This window comes from Oncorhynchus mykiss, chromosome 17 (genome assembly GCF_013265735.2).
Source record: "Oncorhynchus mykiss isolate Arlee chromosome 17, USDA_OmykA_1.1, whole genome shotgun sequence".
Taxonomy (NCBI): Eukaryota; Metazoa; Chordata; class Actinopteri; order Salmoniformes; family Salmonidae; genus Oncorhynchus; species Oncorhynchus mykiss.
The window spans coordinates 47,727,035-47,746,950 of NC_048581.1; the positions used below are offsets into that span (position 1 = coordinate 47,727,035).

At 41.8% G+C, this 19,916-nt stretch overlaps 2 protein-coding genes across 7 annotated transcripts in view; both read left to right on the forward strand.

Annotated features, from left to right (window-relative positions):
- The first annotated feature begins 1,389 nt into the window (after positions 1-1,389).
- Positions 1,390-16,548, forward strand: idh3b (isocitrate dehydrogenase (NAD(+)) 3 non-catalytic subunit beta). Of its 3 annotated transcripts, XM_036949991.1 has the most exons (12): positions 1,390-1,539; positions 7,275-7,454; positions 8,380-8,500; positions 8,603-8,663; positions 8,789-8,921; positions 10,307-10,440; positions 12,039-12,141; positions 12,222-12,368; positions 12,512-12,606; positions 12,704-12,764; positions 13,615-13,740; positions 16,010-16,548. In XM_036949991.1, the coding sequence occupies exons 1-11, from the start codon at positions 1,495-1,497 to the stop codon at positions 13,702-13,704; spliced, it is 1,170 nt and encodes a 389-aa protein (XP_036805886.1). In that variant the 5' UTR covers positions 1,390-1,494; the 3' UTR covers positions 13,705-13,740; positions 16,010-16,548. The 3 variants fall into 3 exon arrangements, with proteins under 3 accessions (XP_036805886.1, XP_021424315.1, XP_021424314.1); XM_021568640.2 differs by lacking the exon at positions 13,615-13,740; XM_021568639.2 differs by lacking the exon at positions 16,010-16,548 and having other exon boundaries at positions 13,615-15,555.
- A 773-nt stretch (positions 16,549-17,321) lies between these two features.
- Positions 17,322-19,916, forward strand: part of LOC110493993 (receptor-type tyrosine-protein phosphatase alpha) — a 45,658-nt gene continuing 43,063 nt past the window's right edge. For 2 of the 4 annotated variants that reach the window (XM_021568641.2, XM_021568645.2), the window contains exon 1: positions 17,326-17,957. The gene's annotated coding sequence lies outside the window, so the exon portion shown is untranslated. Of the gene's footprint in view, positions 17,958-19,916 lie in introns of all 4 variants that reach the window. The other 2 variants (XM_021568643.2, XM_021568644.2) reach the window with 2 other exon arrangements.

Here is a 19,916-nt window from a genome sequence, read left to right on the forward strand (position 1 = left end):
GTGTTATTACTTTTCTATTTTTTTTTCTTCTATTTTCTTTCTCTCTGCATTGTTGGGAATGGTCCGTAAGTAAGGATTTCACTGTTAATCTACAACTGTTTACCAAGCATGTGACCATTTTTTTTTTTATTTGATCCCTTTTGGTACCCAGCACATTCCAATGCGGATGAGGGATCTCCTAGTCTAATAATGGATCAAAGGAGTCTAACATTACTCCTTAGAAATATTGATTTCTGAACTCTTTCTAAGTTAAAACGTTAGTGTTGTTGTTTTAAAAACGAATATGAACTTATTTTCTTTGCATTATTCAAGGTCTGACAACACTGCATCTTTTTTGTTATTTTGACCAGTTGTCATTTTCTGCAAATAAATGCTCTAAATGACAATCTTTTTATTTTGAATTTGGGAGAAATGTTGTCAGTAGTTTATAGAATAAAACAAAAAAATTAATTTTACCCAAACACATACCTATAAATAGTAAAACCAAAGAAACTGATAATGTTGCAGGGGTCTCTTAATTGTTTTCCAGAGCTGTGGATATATATATATATATATATATATATATATATATATTTTTTTTTTGTTGAATATTTTAATTCCCGATTTTTCAGGGGGTGCTGCAGCACCCTCAACACCCGTACTTCCCGTGGCTGTGGTTTAAATGGTTGACATGCTGAACAATCCTAACAGTGGAGTGTTTCAGCATGATATAGATCAAGTTTAATTGGGTAGGGGGGTTGGGGAGGGTGTTGTAGAAGTTATTAGGGATTTTTTGTTTTTACATTTTCATGGTAGTATAGAATTGGGCAGATCATGATTGATCTTACATTCCAGCACAGTAGGTGGTGGCATGCACTTTACACGTTTGTTTGCAGACCACCATGATATTTTAGAAGAAGAATTTAAAGATTTAGTGCAGAAATGTCCTGTGCGAGAGAGGCAGGTTCCAGGGTTAGAGTAGTGCAGAAGTTGTCATATGCCGAGGCAGCGAAGAAAGTAGAGGAAGATGGGTCAAGGGGGAAGGGCTGTGAGAGGAGTGGTGTGAGTAGTAGATCTGTACCAGTACAAAGGGATAGGCCAACAAGTGATACATTTCAGTAAGATTGGATTTTTAGCAATTATAGCAATGGTTATCAACTTTACTGCAGGGATGGAACGTAAGTCACAGAAAATGGAGGTTGTGGTGGCAGCTGCAGAGATGTATTTGGGTGTGCGAGACTTGACATCAGAGGAGTTACAGGGTGTGTTAAGTGGTGGTGTCCCATCCTTTCAGGTGGTTGGCCTGAGGTAGGACTAAATAGATTTAATTAGTGGAGTAAGTTTTTTTGTGAGTGTAGCGTTAGATGGTAGGGTATTTGTTTATTTATTTTTTCAACCAAAGTGTAAGGAAATTGTACTCCAGTGTAGTAGGTGGCGGTAATACAACATTTATTGGATGCCAACTGCGCTTAAACCTCGAAGAAGAATTCATTTCCTCCACATTCTTTCTGGATCATGATGGCTGCCGCCTTGAGAGGAAGCGTTGTAACATTGGCCAAGGTGAGTCGGTAGATGATGTTTACAGTCATCAAATTGTGGACAAATCTTTTCGTATGTGTTATTGAGGACTACCATTGTTTTGTTAGGGGAATTTATATTAAGCAGTTTATAACGTTAGTCACCAATGGTAATGCGACAGGATAATGTCCATAGCTGGCTAGCTCCTAGTACGATACGGCTACCTAGCTAACTAAGATACGCATCCAGGTTGAAATTGGATGGTTGTCGCATTCACATGCCATTGAATGTTGTCACTAACGTTAATCAGCAATCTAACAACGTATCAATGAACAACCTGCTAACAGATTGATGTCTCATGGTTATCAGCTTCAGACCACAGCTTCAGTTATGCAGGGCATACACTAGTAACGTTACACGATTTGTACAATTTGAACAACTTGAACGTGCTCACATTTCCCAGTCCCAAACCTTTCATCCCATCTTCAAACCCAGAACGTGGGTGCTCACGTTACGCTAAGATAATAACCTAGTCAAGTTAAACCCCCGCTCCTCTCCCCCCGCGTTTTCTTAGTTGTCAGAGGAAAAAAATGCAGATACGCAAACAGTGAGCTGCTTTTATTAGTGTGGAGAAACATAAAGAGAGTCAGAGGCTCAGAATATGGACTTAATTTCATAATATTAATTCATATATTTTTGGTGGAGTTAGTTTTGCATGCTCCATGTGGGTGGAGGTTTCACTTAAGGACCAATGAATAGTTTACAATTAGTCAACGCCGCTCATCCGTGACACCATGTCAAATGAACTGCCCCATTTAAAAGGCAGCCGCGTTCTCCACAGCTCCACTAATCTACTAATCTGTCTTCCAATCATCTCTGTCCACACGGTGGGTGTTGTCGCTATTCTCTTCGCTATCATTGTTTTGGTCTTAAATGCTAAATGCTATTGGCAGCGGTCCTTGCCCAATTGCGTCGTAGCACTGCTCATTCTACAAGATACATGACCAACACTTCTGACATGTCAGAAAATTATCTGGACATCCAACAGGGGTCTGGAAAATGGAACAGCCATCATCGGTGCGTCCTTAGCCAAGTCAAACTAAGCGAGTCCCGACATACTGATCCTAGCCCAAATTCATAGGATTTCACCTCGATCGTGAAAATTAGTCTGGGACTGCATAAACGTTGCAAAATCGTGTAGTGTATGTCTGGCATATTAGGTTAGTAGGTTAAACCCAGGGGTGAAAGTCAGTACAGTTATGGTCCAGTACTGAGTAGCCTACTGGCAAATAAGTATTGGGGGTAATGCAGTACTGGTAAAACATGAGCCTATCACGTAGGCTATTAAGCTATTTTTCATTACGCATGTCAGTGTCATGAAAAATGTGCTAAACGTGACCACACCCTGAGTAGGTGTACAGCAGTAGGGTACTCCTGTTACTCCCATGTAATTAGCCTAACTTTGGCAGCATCCTAAGTAAACTGACATTTTTTTTTTGTTGGTCATCTTCAATTAACCTTCTCAGTAGCCTCACATGTCTTTATTAACATACTTTACTGTCACAACAACAAATTATTTGCATAATACTTATTCTGCCACTAATTTCTTACCCGACCTGCTAACACAGAGAGTAAAGCTATCACATTATACTTGCGTAAGCTGATGTTAGCTGGCTGGCTAGCGAGATAAATTAATCTAATTTGCTACTCTTAGATATGCCGCGTAACTATATGTCAACGATTTTACTGAGTTACAGTTCATATATGAAAATCAGTCAATTTAAACAAATTAATTAGACGCGAATCTATGGATTTCACATGACTGGGAATACAGATATGCATCTGTTGGTCACAGACAGCTTAAAACCTCCTAAAGATCTAAACCTTTTTTTCAATTTTTCGCATAAAATGACATACCCATATCTAACTGCCTGTAGCTCGGGGCCTGAAGCAATTATATGCATGTTCTTGAAATCATTTGAAAGGAAACACTTTGAAGTTTGTGGAAATGTAAAATTAATGTAGGAGAATAAAACACTAGATCTGATAAAAGATCATAAAATAAAAAAACGTATGTTCTCTTTTCTTTTTTCCCCCATCTTTGAGAAAGGCCATAATCTAATATTGCATTTTAGGCACAATTTAGATTTTGGCCACTAGATGGCAGCACTGTCGATCCAGTGAAGGATTGCAATACTGCACACTATTTTGTATCAAGTCTTCCCAAATGTGTCGAATTGGTCAATTTATACATTTTTCAAGTACATAACTATAGAGAACATTTATTTTGTATTACCATATCATTTTTGTAAGTTTACATACTCCCAGGAATGTCATACATGATGGATCATTAGCTTATACGCTAACTTTCACACATCTAGATAGCCGGGCGGGGTGGGTGTGGAGCCAGAGACGGCAGGGGTTCAAACTGTAGAACCCAGTTCCTATATTTGAATATAACAATTGATTTTATCAAACAAAACTGTGCTACATTTTATCTCTGGGACCCTCAGGATGACAAATCAGAAAAAGATTACTGAATATAAGTACATTATTTACCTTCAGATGTGTACGTATCAAACCAGTTGCCGTGATAAAGTTGTTGTTGTGCGCAGTCCTCAAACAATAGCATGGTATTTTTTCACTGTAATAGCTACTGTATATTGGACAGTGCAGTTAGGTTAACAAGAATTTAAGCTTTCTGCCCATACAAGACATGTCTATGTCCTGGAAAGTTTGCTGTTACTTACAAGGTCACATTAGCGTACGTTAGCATCAACCGTCACGGTATAGGGAGACCAATCCTGTAGAAGTTAAAAATTAAGATTGGGTCGTGGATCAGAGAACCAGTCAGTATTTGGTGTGACCACCATTTGCCTCATGCAGCACGAAACACATCTCCTTCGCATAGTTGTTCAGACTGTTGATTGTGGCTTGTGGAATGTCGTCTGACTCTTCGTCAATGGCTGCCCGAAGATGCTGGATAGTGGCGAGAACTGGAACATGCTGTCATGCACGTTGATCCAGAACATCCTAAACATGCTCAATGTCTGGTGAGTATGCAGGCCATGGAAGAACGGGGACATTTTCAGCTTTCAGGAATTGTGTACAGATCCTTGCAACTTGTGGCTGTGCATTATCATGCTGAAATATAAGGTCATGACTGACGGCAGATGAATGGCACAACAATGGGCCTCAGGATCTCGTCACGGTGTCTCTGTTTATTCAAATTGCCATTGATTTAAAATAAAATTGTGTTTGTTGTCTGTAACTTATGCCGGCCCATACCATAACCCCGCCTCCACCATGGGGCACCCTGTTCACAATGTTGACTTAAGTAAACCTCTCGTCCACACGACCCCATACACATGGCCAGCGGTTGTGAGGCTGGTTGGACGTCCTGCCAAATTCTCTGAAACGACGTTGAAGGCGTCTTGTGGTAGAGGAATTAACATTACATTCTCTGGCAACAGCTCTGGTGGATATTGCTGCAGTCAGCATGCCAATTGCATGCTTCCTTAACTTGCGGCATTGTGTTGTCATGACAACTGCACATTTTAGTGGCCTTTTATTGTCCCCAGCACAAGGTGCACCTGTTGAATGATGATGCTGTTTAATCAGCTTCTTGATGTGCCACACCTGTCAAGGGGATGGATTATCTTGACAAAGGAGAAATTATCACTAACAGGGATGTAACCAAATTTGTGCACACAATTTCAGAGAAATAAGCTTTTTGTGTATCTTTTTAGCTCAGCTCATGAAACCACTGCATTACATGTTTTATATTTTTGTTTGGTCTAAGTATTTAGAAAAGTTGATTCTTGTTGGCTTGCCTATGCAGTGCATACGAAAAGTATTCTGGACCTATGACTTTTTCCACATTTTGTTACGTTACAGCCTTATTCTAAAATGGATTTTAAAAAAAGTAAAAAGTAAATAAAAATGAACTACCTTATTTACAAGTATTCAGACCCTAAAATACATTTTCAAAAAATCTAAACCTGTTTTTGCTTTGTCATTATGGGGTATTGTGTGTATATATTGAGGGGAAAAAAACATTTCTAATAATACTGTATGTACCAAAATATGGAAAAAGTCAAGGGGTCTGAATACTTCCCAAATGCTCAATGTCCTTTCAACTTGCCGGCGACCAGCTGGGGAGACAACCCTGCCAAATGTCCCAAAGTAGCCTATTGCCATATCTACACCTACTTGGTGGAAACTCCAGTTTTGCATACATTTCCAAATGCAGAAGAATATTATAGCTGTTATTTTGACGGATACATATCACTAGTCCTTACTGCAAGTTAAAACCTCTCATGGATCCCTTCACGCGCCAATCCCTTTAGCGGGATCGATTATACATCAAAATAAAGCCTAACTTCTTGTTAATCCAGCCGCTGTGTCAGCTTTCAAAAGGCTTTACGGCGAAAGCAGACCATGCGATTATCTGAGGACTGCGCCCTGCATACAAACACATGAAAATCATTTTTCAACCAGGCAGGTGCGACACAAAAGTCAGAAATAACCATATAATAAATGCCTTTGAAGATCTAATTGTTTTTGCAATCCCAAATGTCTGTGACACAACGAATGGTCGTTTAAAAAAAATAATAAATCCTTCTTTATATCCCCAAAATGTCAATTTTTATTTGGCACGTTTGATTCAGAAATACACCGGTTCCAACTCGCCCAACATGACTACAAAGTATCTAATAAGTTACCTGTAAACTTGGTCCAAACATTTCAAACAACGTTCCTAATCCAACCTCCGGTATTCCTAAAATGTAAATAATCAATAAAATTTAAGACGGAATAAACTGTTTCTAATACCGGATAAAAACAACGTGAAGCGCATTCCTGTTCACGCGCACCAAAATAGTAGGGACCTTCAGAGTGACACATGGAATGAATAGCCCTACTTCTTCATTTCTCAAAAGAAAAACATTGAACAATTTCTGAAGACATCTAGTGGAAGCCACAGGAACTGCAACCAGGTTCCTCAAATAGGGCTTCCCATGGAACCATTGGGAAATCCTATGACCTTTTTTTACTCAGACATTATTTTAACAGTTTTAGAAACTTTAGAGTGTTTTCTAAACCAATCTATTATAGTATCTACTATCTATTATATGCATATCCTAGCTTCTGGGCCTGAGTAACAGGCAGTTTACTTTGGGCACGCTTTTCACCCGGATGTCAAAATACTGCCCCCTAGCCTTAGAAAGTTTTAACTAGTTGGATACAAACAAGTGTGACTAACTTACCAGTGATGCAGTGCTTCGAACACACATGTTATAAGTAACTGGAGCCCACAGCTTTACTTCATCACACCGTAATAGCCTGAAATCAAGAGGTTTGTCTAACCTGGTCCTTGGGCAGTTGATTAAACTTGATTTGGTGGTCTCTTTCTCCTATTGTTCAAACAAAATGGTACGCAACAGCTTTTCGACATTGTGAAAGCAGGGTTAGCTAGCTAGTTAAAGTCTGTAATTGTCTGATAATCGTGACGTACATTCTACGTGACAGTCTCTGTTCATGCCAACATTTTTACATTTAGAATGAAAGTGTGTTTAGGTATGTGGTTTGTTGATGAAGACGACACGAAAGTATGTTGAAAATGACCAACCAAGCATATCCAAAATGTTTATAGAAAGATTTTTTTTAAAGAATATAGCCACTGGCAGATAAGACACATTAGCTATAACGACAACAAGACCATGTGATTATGCTTACTTTCTACAGTGGACCTAATTAACTATTGTGTCCTGGTCTAGGGCCTTACTGGCATTGGTCCGCGGTGGCAGCAGCTGGCTGCCCGGTCCCTCAATATGACCGCCAGTCTGGGTGGGCCTGAGGCACCCCCGGCCCGTGCCGACGCCACATTCAAAGTCACCATGGTGCCCGGGGACGGAGTAGGACCTGAACTGATGACTGCTGTCAAGGAGGTGTTCAAGGTATGTACATTATGGTGGCTCCACTTTCTCAAGGCTGACCTGGAGTGACAGTTTGACTGAGAGTGCAGATTGGTGTGGATGTGTCGTCCCTCTGTTGACATATAGCGGACTCATCTCCTTAGCACATTCTCCTCCAGGTATGCTATTACACCCCACCTCACCCCCATGCTTGTGACCCTGTCTCAGCAGTCAATACACACATTATGTGGCCCATGTGGGAATGGAATTCACTATTGCCAGCACCATGCGCCAAGCATGCTCTGAGCTCAATCCAATACTTTCTGTGTTCATTGATAACTGAATATGCAAGACTAATTCATAATGTTTATAGTCCATTCAAATCAAATAACATTTTATTTGTCACACGTGCCAAATACAACCGGTGTAGACCTTACCGTGAAATGCTTACTAACGAGCCCTTAACCAACAATGTAGTTCAAGAATTAGAGTTAAGAAAAGTAACACAATAAAATGACAATAATGAGGCTATATACAGGGGGTACTGGTACCAAGTCAATGTGCAGGGCTATAGGTTATTTGAGGTCATTTGTACATGTAGGTAGGGGTAACGTGACTATGCATAGATAATAAACAGTGAGTAGCAGGGGGTGGGGGTGGCCATTTTTGATTAATTGTTCAGCAGTCTTATGGCTTGGTGGTAGAAGCCTTTTGGACCTAGACTTGGCGCTCCGGTACCACTTGCTGTGCGGTGGTAGAGAAAACAGTCTATTACTTGGGTGACTGGAGTCTTTGACAATTTTTGGGGGGCCTGCCTTCATTCGCTCACTCCTTTATTTATTTATTTATTCATTCATCCATCCTCTATTTCCATCCTGTTTCTCGTCCCCTTGTCTTATCTCCTTGGTTCCACCCTTAACCCTGCCTTTCTCTTTCCTTCCTTCCTTCCCTCCATCTCTCTCTCCAGGCGGGTGACGTCCCAGTGGAGTTTGAGGAGTTCCACCTAAGTGAGGTGCAGCACATGGACAGCGACGAGAAGCTGGAGCAGGTGTTGGCCTCCATGAAGACCAACAGGGTGGCAATGAAAGGTAACTAACTTGTCTCCCCTGTTGGGGATTTGCTTCCTTTTGTCTGCTTTTACCATATCAGTGTGTTCTGACTGAGTGTTTTTCTTTTCTCCGTGTGTGTAGGAAAGATTAACACCCCCATGGAGTTCAAAGGGGAGCTGGCTGGCTTCGAGATGAAGATTAGGTAAGTCCATATTAGATCTAGCGCTAGCATGAATCCAACACAATAAATGAATATTTTAATGAGATCTCTTAGTGTGTGGCTGGCTGTCCTTATTAGTGAGCCTCTCCCTCCTGTGCTCTGCTCAGGCGTAGGCTGGACCTGTTTGCAAACGTGGTACACGTGAACAGCCTGCCCGGCTACAGCACCCGCCACAACAACCTGGACCTGGTCATCATCCGAGAGCAGACTGAGGGAGAGTATAGCTCTCTGGAGCACGAGGTACATCACCACACACTGTCACAACAAATGGGTGTGTTGGTTTCAGCTCGACAAGGGTGTTAGGTGGATGAAGTTTCTTTGGTCCTAAATGGAAATCGCCACTCACCCTGCCTGGCTAGGTAAAACCAGTTGACCCAGTCCGCATTTGAAATCTAACCATGTTTAAGTTTGTTGTATGGGTAATACACACATTTTTAGATGAAATCATCTATCACAACCAGTGTTGGTGTAACGTGTTTCAAAAGTAATGCGTTACATTAATGTTACTCAAAAGTAATATTATTACTGTAACATTACTTTTCAAGTTTGAGTAATAATATTAGTTACTTTAAGTAAAGCGGGCGCTACTTTTTTCTGTTAAAACGTTAAGAAAAATGTATAGAATTTACAATGCAGCTGTGCTGCTGGCAACCGTTAGGGTCACACGGTGTGTCTCTTTCAGATGGTTAAGCATTGCAGCTGTACTACCATTACTGTACCTCAATTCCACCTCAGTTTGCTTTTACTTCTCATTTAACTTCTAAAAGTACTATTTAACTTTCTCTGCCATTTTTCCTACTGTTAACAATGATGACGTGGTGGAGAATAGATTCCAAAATAATTGTTTCGTTGACTCCCGGTATCGACTCCCATTTATGAGTCTTCAGATTCTATTCCGCCAGGAATCGACTCGTAAGATTCAGTATTTTTTGGAATGGGGGACACTGATTAGTTGGGGTACTTCCGAGAACACAAACACTTGCATCTTTCATGGCGAGCTAGCGAGGGTGGAGAGAGGGGAGGTGTACAGTATAGGAAGGTCGGCCACCAGGCAGCTAGTCAGAACCGTGCACTAGACCTATCTATTGGCAGTCCAAAGCTGTCTCTCGCAATGAAATGCTGTACCTTGCTATTTTTGGGCTCACAACTTCAGTAAAGCAGGGCCTATCATCAATGAATGGACTAGGACATTGAGATGAGCGAGATGCAACACTTCGCTCTCACACTGTCACACAGTATCTGTGCACGGGTTTGCTTCATGCTGTTCAGTGTGGTAGCCAGGGAAACTAAACAGGGGAGAAGTTGAGCCTCGCACTCCAACGGAAATTGAAATCGGTTAGGGATTTATCTTAACGTTAAGGATCCCAATTTCATTTCAACATTCACACCGCTAAAAGCCAATTTGTGGTAGATCCCAAAATGTGGGCAGAGGCTTCGTATTGGAGGGTTTGACGCAGTTGCAGAGTCTCCGGAGGCATGCAGAGGCCAAATCAAGCTCCAGTCCACATCGCCGTGTGCCTGTGTACACTGGGCAGAAAATTATCACATTTAAGCTCTCCAACACCATGGTCAAAACATGGTCAGATGGAAGTGTGTCCTGGTCTGAACTGTGCTCTCTGTCTCAGAGCGTGCCTGGAGTGATTGAATGTCTGAAGATCATCACTAGGGAGAAGTCTCGGCGCATCGCCAAGTTTGCCTTCGACTACGCCACCAAGAAGGGTCGCAGCAAGGTCACGGCGGTCCACAAGGCCAACATCATGTGAGTCTCGCTGCCAAATAAGCAACCTCATTTTAAAGGCTTCTACACATCAATCCAACTACAGCCAACCCAACTGTTTATGTAGGGCTCGACATTAACACTTGCCCTCTTGTCCGGGACAAGTAAAAAAATATATATAATTGTGGGGCAAGCAGAATATAGATTAAGTTGTTTGAATGGACAAGTAAAAAAAATAACACACAATCACTATCAAACAATTACTCTGATCAAATTTTCCTCTGGAGACGATGTTGCACACTGTTTTTCCTATCTCTGCAAAGCGCATGAGTAGAATTATTGAATTGCATTGAGGTACAAGGGTTTTTTAATCACCTGTGGTCACGAGATGCACTTTTGAGCTCAAACCCTGAGGCGGGTTGTTGATATTCCTTGCTAGTTAGTGAGTTATTTGCCCAGTTGCAGCTACTTTTTGGTCAGCAAACAGGGTTTGTACAGTCATGTACCGTTGCTCGAGGAGAGAGCCAATTAAAACCATATAGCCTAGTCTTCCTAGTTGTCTCTGTAGTAAACTAAGGCGGCATGTTGCCTTGTGGTTAGAGCTGAGCGGTTGCTGGTTCGAATACCCGAGCCGACATCTATTTAGCTATTAGCATGTATAAATGCTGTTAGAGAGGGGAGTCTCAGCTAGTCTCAGAGTATAATTTTTTTTTTTTCTCGACACTCGATCTTGAGGAAATAGCACCATTATACAGCATTTGTATTGAGATGATGCGCAGGTCGGAGCGGAGCACGCCGTTTGCGGTGAAGACATCAAGTAGCCTATTCGGCCTGCCAATGGGGTGAAAAATAAAAAAGAATTTGGACATTGAATTTACTCTTAGATCAATTACATAGCTATCTAGCAACAATATATTTACGGTTAGAAATCTAGCTAATGTGTTTTGAATTCCCACTTCCTCAGGTGGTGAATTATGTAACCTGTAGCCAATATGCAAAACATTTTTAATAAAGATGCAGAAATCTGCTTATTCTGAATCCTATTGTTGCACATCAAAATATTCAACATGCATTCCCTGAACATGTTAGATGAAATGGCTAACTTCTTTCATGTCTGTCTTGGCGCTGGAAAAAGTCAAGCTAGAGCCCTGCCACTAATGGAAAGCAACTGCATTAAAAATATATATATTTAGGATATTTATCGTTATTGACCAAAATGGGTTAATACCGTGATAACTTTTTGTCCTGATTCTCTGTATGATGATGATAAATGTTATTTTGTAAAGTGGTTCCTTACATCATACAACACAATTTTCAGGCCCCTTTTTGGCGCATGGTGTTAGACTTTTTTTGTGTGTGTGTGTTGTGAAGCGACTGGAGCTTTCAGACAAAAGTCTGTCCTCCTTGCCCAAATGACAGGCGTAAAATAAATGTAACAATAACTTAAATGAATGTCAATCCCTGCTAAGGATGGTGGACGTAGGTGGTCCCGGATCGACACGTGGAATCAGAAACACAGTGTTTGTGTAGCTGTTAATTATTTATTTTTTTAAATTCAAATGGCTTTAGGTACGTTACAGCACCATTGCACTGACATGTAGAATGTACATCTGATTTAGTCTCCTTCTGTCTTTCTACAGGAAGCTTGCAGATGGCCTGTTCCTACAGTGCTGTGCTGAGGTGGCAGAGCTGTATCCCAAGATCAAATATGAGAACATCATCATAGACAACTGTTGCATGCAGGTATGCCTCGCTCTCTCTCTTGCGCTCTGTCTCTTTCTCTCTCTCTGTCTCTCACTCAAATATGCACCCTCTCTCTGTAGCTGGTCCAGAACCCATACCAGTTTGACGTGCTGGTGATGCCCAACCTTTATGGCAACATCATTGACAACCTGGCCGCTGGGCTGGTCGGTGGGGCAGGAGTGGTGCCAGGAGAGAGCTACAGCGCCGAGTACGCCGTGTTTGAGACCGTGAGTGTCTGTCTGCCGGAGATCCATCTTAACCAGTCAGCTGCAATCATACACTTGTTACATTAGACATTCAACCGTCAGTATAGTGCTACAATAAGCATGTGTAAAATAGCCTGAAAATAAACATTTCCTCTCCTTCTTAGGGAGCTCGGCACCCCTTTGCCCAGGCTGTAGGCAGGAACATCGCCAACCCCACGGCCATGCTGCTCAGTGCTGCCAACATGCTCCATCACCTCAAGTGAGTGGGCACTGCTTCCAATGGGAAGTGTAGTGTGTGCGTGTAGTGTGTGTGTCTGAGCGCGCACACAATCTCAACTGACTGTTTTGTGTTACAGTCTGGAATACCACTCCAATATGGTGTCAGATGCTGTCAGGAAGGTCATCAAACAGGGCAAGGTAAGAGTGTGTGTGTGACTATTGTATCAACATCCTGTTCAATCTTATTGGTTTGTGTGCATGCAAATGTGTATGTTTGGGAGTGAGTGTTTGTCTAAATGTATACAGTATGACTAATTCTAAAGTTCAATGGTTAAGAAGTGTTCTTGCAACATAACATATTTGTCCATGCATTTTGTGGATCAATTAAAAAAAATAAGAAAATTGTCAAAGTGTAAAGAGAAATACTCAGATCCAAACATCAATTCATGACTCTCAAATTGCATTTAGCCATGAAATTACACCTAACAATCGATAACCCGTGTGTGTGTGAGAGAGCCTTTTGATTATGCATGTTGACGTGGGTGGTGTCGTATACACCCCTCTGTGTGTCCTGCTAAACATTGTCCTTGTTCTCAGCCGGCACAGTGAGGTGACGGAACACAGCTCTGTAACCATAGAAACTGACTGGTAACAAAGATCCTACTAACTGTGGTGTGCGTCCCAGCCCTTATTTGCACTAATAGCAGCAACACTAACCCAAACTAATACCATGGTTCTTAGGGAGGCACATGGGTCAAAACACCAGTATGCTAAGCTATGGCTCTGTCATGTCAGCCATGGCACAGAAGGTGTACTTTTGCAGAAGGAGTGTAGGGGAATGATTTCTGTTCGACAGACCGGCCTTTGTGGTTTGAATGTGGGCAAAGTGTGCTATTTCAATTTGAGTTTTGAAGGACGGGTTATCTGAATGTGTGAAGTATGGTGTTTGTCAGTCCACTAGTGCCTGAAGTACCCTCCCCTTTTCCATCTCCTTTGCTCCTCCTCTTCCCCTGCACCCTGTGTGTGTGTGTGTGTGTGTGTGTCCCAGGTGCGGACGCGAGACCTGGGCGGTTACAGCACGACCGGGGACTTTGTGCAAGCCGTTGTGGGGAACCTCCGCCACCGACCCATGTGCTAAAGAAGTCCCGATCCCCTGAACGCCCTGCCCTTTTCTGTAAACTGGACGGCCAACCAAATATAATTTGGATATATTGAACCCAATATTGCCACATTCCCTAAACTTTACCCCACTAACTTTTTTGCTCACTTTCCCACTAAACTAACACTTACGTCACTCTTGGCAGCTCTCCCCTCCGCTTTCTTTTCATATTCCTCTTTACGCGCTCGGCGTATCCTCTATTTTGTTTTTCTCTCTTACTCAAATTCAAAAATTATTGGCCAAAGCAGATAATTATCGTCATTTTTTTAAAATTTATTTTTACCAAAATCGTCCATTTATGCTGTGGACTTCTATTTTCTCCCAGTCTTTTCCTTGTGGAACCCTTTCTCCAACTGAGCACCCCCTGCTTGGTGCCGTTTCTTGCTTCTCTCTTTTCCTCCATGTCAGCCTGTTCTTTTGTACTGCCTCTGCTGTTGGCTGCACTCTTCTATAAGCTGTTCTAGAATCTTCTCTGTTTTTGTCGGCTCTACTAACTCCCTATAGTCTACTCTCCTATTTGTCAGCTAACTCTCTTTCCCTCCACTCCAACTCTTCCTCTTCTCTCTCTGAGCTGTTTCATTGTCTCTGTGTGGACAAGCATATGATCTTATATTACATTGACCTCCACTAGTCCAGCCTCGCAGTCCATACCGGTCGGGGCCGTGTGTTATTCAGCAGTATTGGTCAAGCAGGTTTCGAGCCACGGGGACAATTCACCGACGCCAAAGCGAGTGAGAAATCTCTACCACAGCACTGTATCAATGGATATCTGGCCTGCCATTTCACAGTCCTGAGTCGTGCTAGGCATATACAGTACGTCGTTCATAGCCCTTTGACTCTATGTGCAGACTTTTCTTGGCTTGGAGTCCAGGCTACCGTGGTAGCATATGCGTAGACTACCGTAGCTGTAGACTTTCGGTCATTGCGCTGACGCTAGTTAGCATTGGCTCTTGAAACTACTCTAACTGCCTTCATTCTGTACGCAGAGACAAAAATGGTATCCATGAGTTCGTCTGACTCTGGGTAAGTAGAAAAACAGCTTAATTGCCAGAATCTTCCAGTATCCTTTTTAACTGGCCTTTTCAATCACAACCTTTAATTACGTGCACAGTCAGGTTAAGACTGTTTTAGTTGCTGTAAAAAATGTTTTTTTAAAACTGCACTGGTTTCCACTGAGTCATCATAAACATGGAAGTTTCTCACGAACACATATCAGCACCACTGTCTTAAAGGAGGCAGGATGTAGAGGTCATTCCTGAGATGGGTGACATTTTTCAGAATCTACAATCAATGTTTTGATATTGTTGCGTTAGCAGGGATGCTAACACGTTAGCCAATTTCACCGTTTGGTATTTGTAGCTAGCTTCATAGAACCTTTTAATTATGAATTGTCGCTCATCTGCATACTCTAGTCATCACTAGTGACTAAAAATAAATCTTAATAATTTGTTCACTGTGTATGCTGTAAAACGCACATAATGTGTATCGTAGAGGTCAATATCTAGGTAGCTTTTTGCTGGAGTTGTGACCTTGGAGATCCATCGTGTTTGGCTGTTCAGTCAGGCAAAGCTCTTTCATCATTAAATTTGCAAACGAACAAGCCACTGTAACTCGAGCCTACGACCAGCCTTGCCTGAGTTCACTTTGGCTTTGGACTTTGTGCCAAAAGTCCATTAAATTATATATTGGTTATGTTGCTGATCTCAGTGGTAGCATTTCTATTAGAGACTTAGACTGGCATGTGTCAGTCAGTCATTGGGACTTCAAATGTATTGGCTTATGTCATATTATCATGGTCAAATACTGAAGAATAAAAGATGGGGAAATGTTTGTGTTGGCCTGTTTTCTCAACAACAAAAAATGTCATCAAAGGTGTGATTTAATCTCGCATTGTTGTGTTTTCCAGGCGTAGGATGAGTGGTGCAGCATCTGTTGAAAGACCAACATAGACTACGCTAGCCATAAATGTAGATTCCTGAGTCATCCATTCTTATTTAGTATGTTTGGTCGTTAACTGTTTTCTGAGTAAATACATACATACGACCATGGACTTGAGTTGCTTCAACATAAGCTAATATTCCTCTACCCTATTTATGTGTGTCTGAGTTTGGTGGTGAAAAAGGCTCTCTTACACACTAGTCATGTTTTGTGTGTATATTTGTGAGTACCATTGTCTTTCCGGGAATGGACCAGGGCCTAGTTTCCCAAAGGATGAGCAGCCTTAAGCTGATTTTGGGGAAACCAGGCCTGTGTGTGTATGACACTACTCTTTCATTTGTGGCAGGTGCGCACAGGAGACCTGGGGGGCTATGCCACAAGCGACGAGTTCACCAGAGCTGTCATCGCCAACCTAGCCATCTGAGCTAGCCTCTCAAACACACATTCTTTATTTTACTCCCTTCAAACTAGTCTCTCTGCATTGACCACTCAAACAGCTGCGCACCAGATTAAATCCTGACCCATGCTCAACAACAGCTAACACCCATAGACTGAAATGCATACAAACCTCAAAATATGTAAAAATACACACAATGAAATTGAGGACCGGTTACATAAATGAGAAGACAATATGGGGACGACACCTACAGTCTTGTGAACGGTACCAAAATAAATGTTTTCCCATTCAACAATAGTTGTATGGAACTTGTAAGTCACATTCCACATTCTCTACCAGAGTGGTGTTCTTCAATGAATGGGTCTTGTTTAGATATTCATACAAGATACATGTACTATATCAGTATATTTTATTTATTCACTACAAGTGTTATATGCATTATTGACTTGTTCATTCATAATTAGTAATAAACATATTCCTATACCTGATACTTTGCTGTGTGGAAAATCAATGTTAACAAAGTGTGTTGTAATTTAATATATTGACTGATATTAGTGCAGACAGAAATGTAATTGTTTTTTGTTAATTTAGGTGTTGTATAAATATTGAATTGCAACAGTGTGATGCTGGGTTTGAAACCTCCAGTAAAATGTATGTAAATCTTGCAAACGTTTTAAAGTAATCTTGAAGTTCCAGAAATGGATACCATTTACAGAAAAAAAGCTGATTGGGACAGTACTGTTTTCCATCTTAGAACTTTGAAGTTGTCAAGAGAAACATTTACATTCTAGTACAGGGGTACTCAACTCTTACCCTGAGTCTTCTGTTCTACCTGATAATTAATTGCACACACCTGGTGTCGGGGCTAAATCAGTCCCCGACTAGAGGTGAACAACTTATTTTAAATGTGGCGGAACTGGCTTCGTGGTCCAGAGTTAAGTTTGAGAGTTTTAGTCAAGCCTGCTTCACCCACCAACCATGGTCCTATTAGAGTGCAGGCTTTTGTTCTAGCACTACACCTGATTCAATTTATCAATTGAGCATCAAGTCTCAAGACCTTGATTCGTTTAATCTGGTATGGTAGTGCTGGGCTCAGTGGGCTGGATCAAAAGGCTGCACCCACTAATAGGACCAGGGTTAGTGACCACCACTGGCCTATGTTGAGAGCAAGCTGCTGTTGTAAACTAAATGGGATTGTGTGCCCAGGCAGTATATTAGCTATTAATAAGCCTGTCCAATTTTCGTTGTTTAAACAGCCTAATTCTGATATTTTTCAGATCTGATTGGTCAATATACCAATTAGTGAAAATTATCTATATCCGAAATGGGCTGCCTGTGTAAACGCAGCCTATGTGATAGACATGACCAGATGGCGGACTCCTGCTCTTCTGCATAGGGCTGCTGTTGTTGACTCGGTTTCGTGACGATGTCACAGATTCACCGCCAGATGTCGCACCGGCGCTATGGATGGAGGGAGAGGAGGGGCCAGGACTGGGAATTCTCTGCTTCCCATCCCTCCTTAATGCAGACAACATGGCGGACTAAAAGATACGGCTGACCCGCCCGGATACAGCGAATAAACAGTGGGATTCACGCCCCCTATGCTCAACGAAGACGGAGAGACACCAATTTGTTAGAAACACCCTCGGGAACATTGAGGAATTTTTGGGACCGTTCTAGTCATTCGTTAACATAAACATACTTGCGATCTGTTGCCTCCAAATTGGCGGTCTGTCCCAGTTCGTTCATATCACCCAGGCCCCCCACCCCACATACACACACTATTGGTTCCTGGGGTGTGAAGACAGGGGCTGGGGTTAAGAACGTGGAAAAAAGGAAGAAAGGAATTGCACAACTGTAAATATTCAGGATTGTGCAAAACCAAACGGAAGTCGTGGTGAGTTTTGTTTTTGTTCTGCTGTAAATTGTCACTAGTTACAGTGTAGCGTGCTTCATTTAGTTGTAATAAGGTCCGACTACTCGGTCACAAACGAGCACTTTTGGCTTGTCCCACACATTATCATAGCAAAGTATTCCACGGCGAACATCGTTGTGATGAGCGCGATAAGGCGGAGAGGGAAGCTAGGTGATTTATTTTTAAGTAACGTTCCATGGCTATCATCATAGGAGCTCAAATAATGTTTGTTGCGACAGAGAACATTCACACAACTAGCTCGGAGGCAGGGAGGGACATTTTTCGAGGGGGGCTGGCGAGAAAGGGGGAGAGGAATAGTGTCTACATAGTTATTTTTTGATTGGAAGTCCGTATGTTAGTGTGTTCTGTGAACGCATACATTGTAACAATGCGAAATAAAACCAATAGGCGGTCCAGTGAGTTCTACCTCACTGAAAAGTACATATTGATTAATGCTTTGTTGCCGGGGTGGGGTGGATAGGGGGCTGAGTGCGACCACAGCGCAGGAATTAGATCGTTTTAGACAGCCAGGCCCATTCAAATCACAGCAGATATTCTCTATTTAGCTTCGACAAGCATCATACTGCTTGACACGGCCTCGCACTCCCCATTTCCTCTTCTCATACGAATTATTCTGGCTTGACTGGATCCTGAGTCGACTTAGTCAAGCCTAAATATAGTTATGCAGGTAGGTTGGTTTCAAAAAGTTTCAGGGCAGGGCCTTAGTATTTACTTACCACATACTGTAGGTAGTGTTGTAGTGACATGTTGTAGTTCCCTCAATTATCTAATCAACAAAGGTTACTAAACACAGAAAATACATTTGGCAAAGCAGGAGTCATTCAGGAAAATTTGCTACATTCTGTCACTTTACCTTTTGAAACAAGGAATTTTATTAAGCTGGAGACAACTGTCATTTGATGCCATTTGTGTTTCATCATTAGCCGATATTTGCAGCAAAGCTTGAGAATGTAGTGCAACTTGAGTCTTTTTCGTTCTCATGAGACCTGACTTAATCATGGTGACAGTGGAGATATATTATATGTATAGAATATGGCCTAATGCACATAAGCTTTATTTATAAAAGCTACATGCATGTATGCTCACTGTCGGTCACAACCAGCAGCATGGATAACACTCAACAGCTTACAAAAAGGGAACAGACTATGGTTTTCAGTATTTGGGTCAAAGAAGCATGATAACATGGTCAAATATCAACATTATGTCAAGAAAGGAAGGAATGGATTAAGAAAGAATAGATTGACTACGGCAATACTCCAAGTAGGAAGTAGGCCTATGGCAGAGCTTGGCGTGTCATCATATCATAAATGAGTTGTGTGCAGCTGTGTACAAAGGAAGCTGACGAGTCATGTCTGGACTGCTTCAGTGTGAGCAGTTGCATTGGTCTTGCCCCACTATGCGCTATCCCAGAATGCAGTTTCCTCTCCACCGAGCTCGGCTTGTCATGTCTTGACTATTCAAGTGCAAAGCAGAAGCTGCTTGCCTCGATCTGACATTGACTCGTCAGACCTGGACTGCCCTAGCATGCCGACAGGGCTGGCCCAACCTCGTCATGTCTGGGCTCATCACTGCTCCTCGCAATTAGGAATCTAGTAGTGATTGGGGAGGGGAGGGGATACCTTGATACAGGGTCATTCCACCAAAAAACTAAAACAAATTTTACTTGTCACATGTGCCGAAAACAACAGGTGTAGAACTTAGTGAAATGCTTACTTACAAACCCTTAATCAACAATGCAGTTTTAAGAAAAATAAGTGTTAAGTAAAAAATAACACTTAATTAAAGAGCAGCAGTAAAATAATAATAGAGAGACTATATACAGGGGGTACCGGTACAGAGTCGATGTGGAGGGGCACAGGTTAGTCGAGGTAATTGAGGTAATATGTACATATAGGTGGAGTTAAAGTGACTATGCATAGA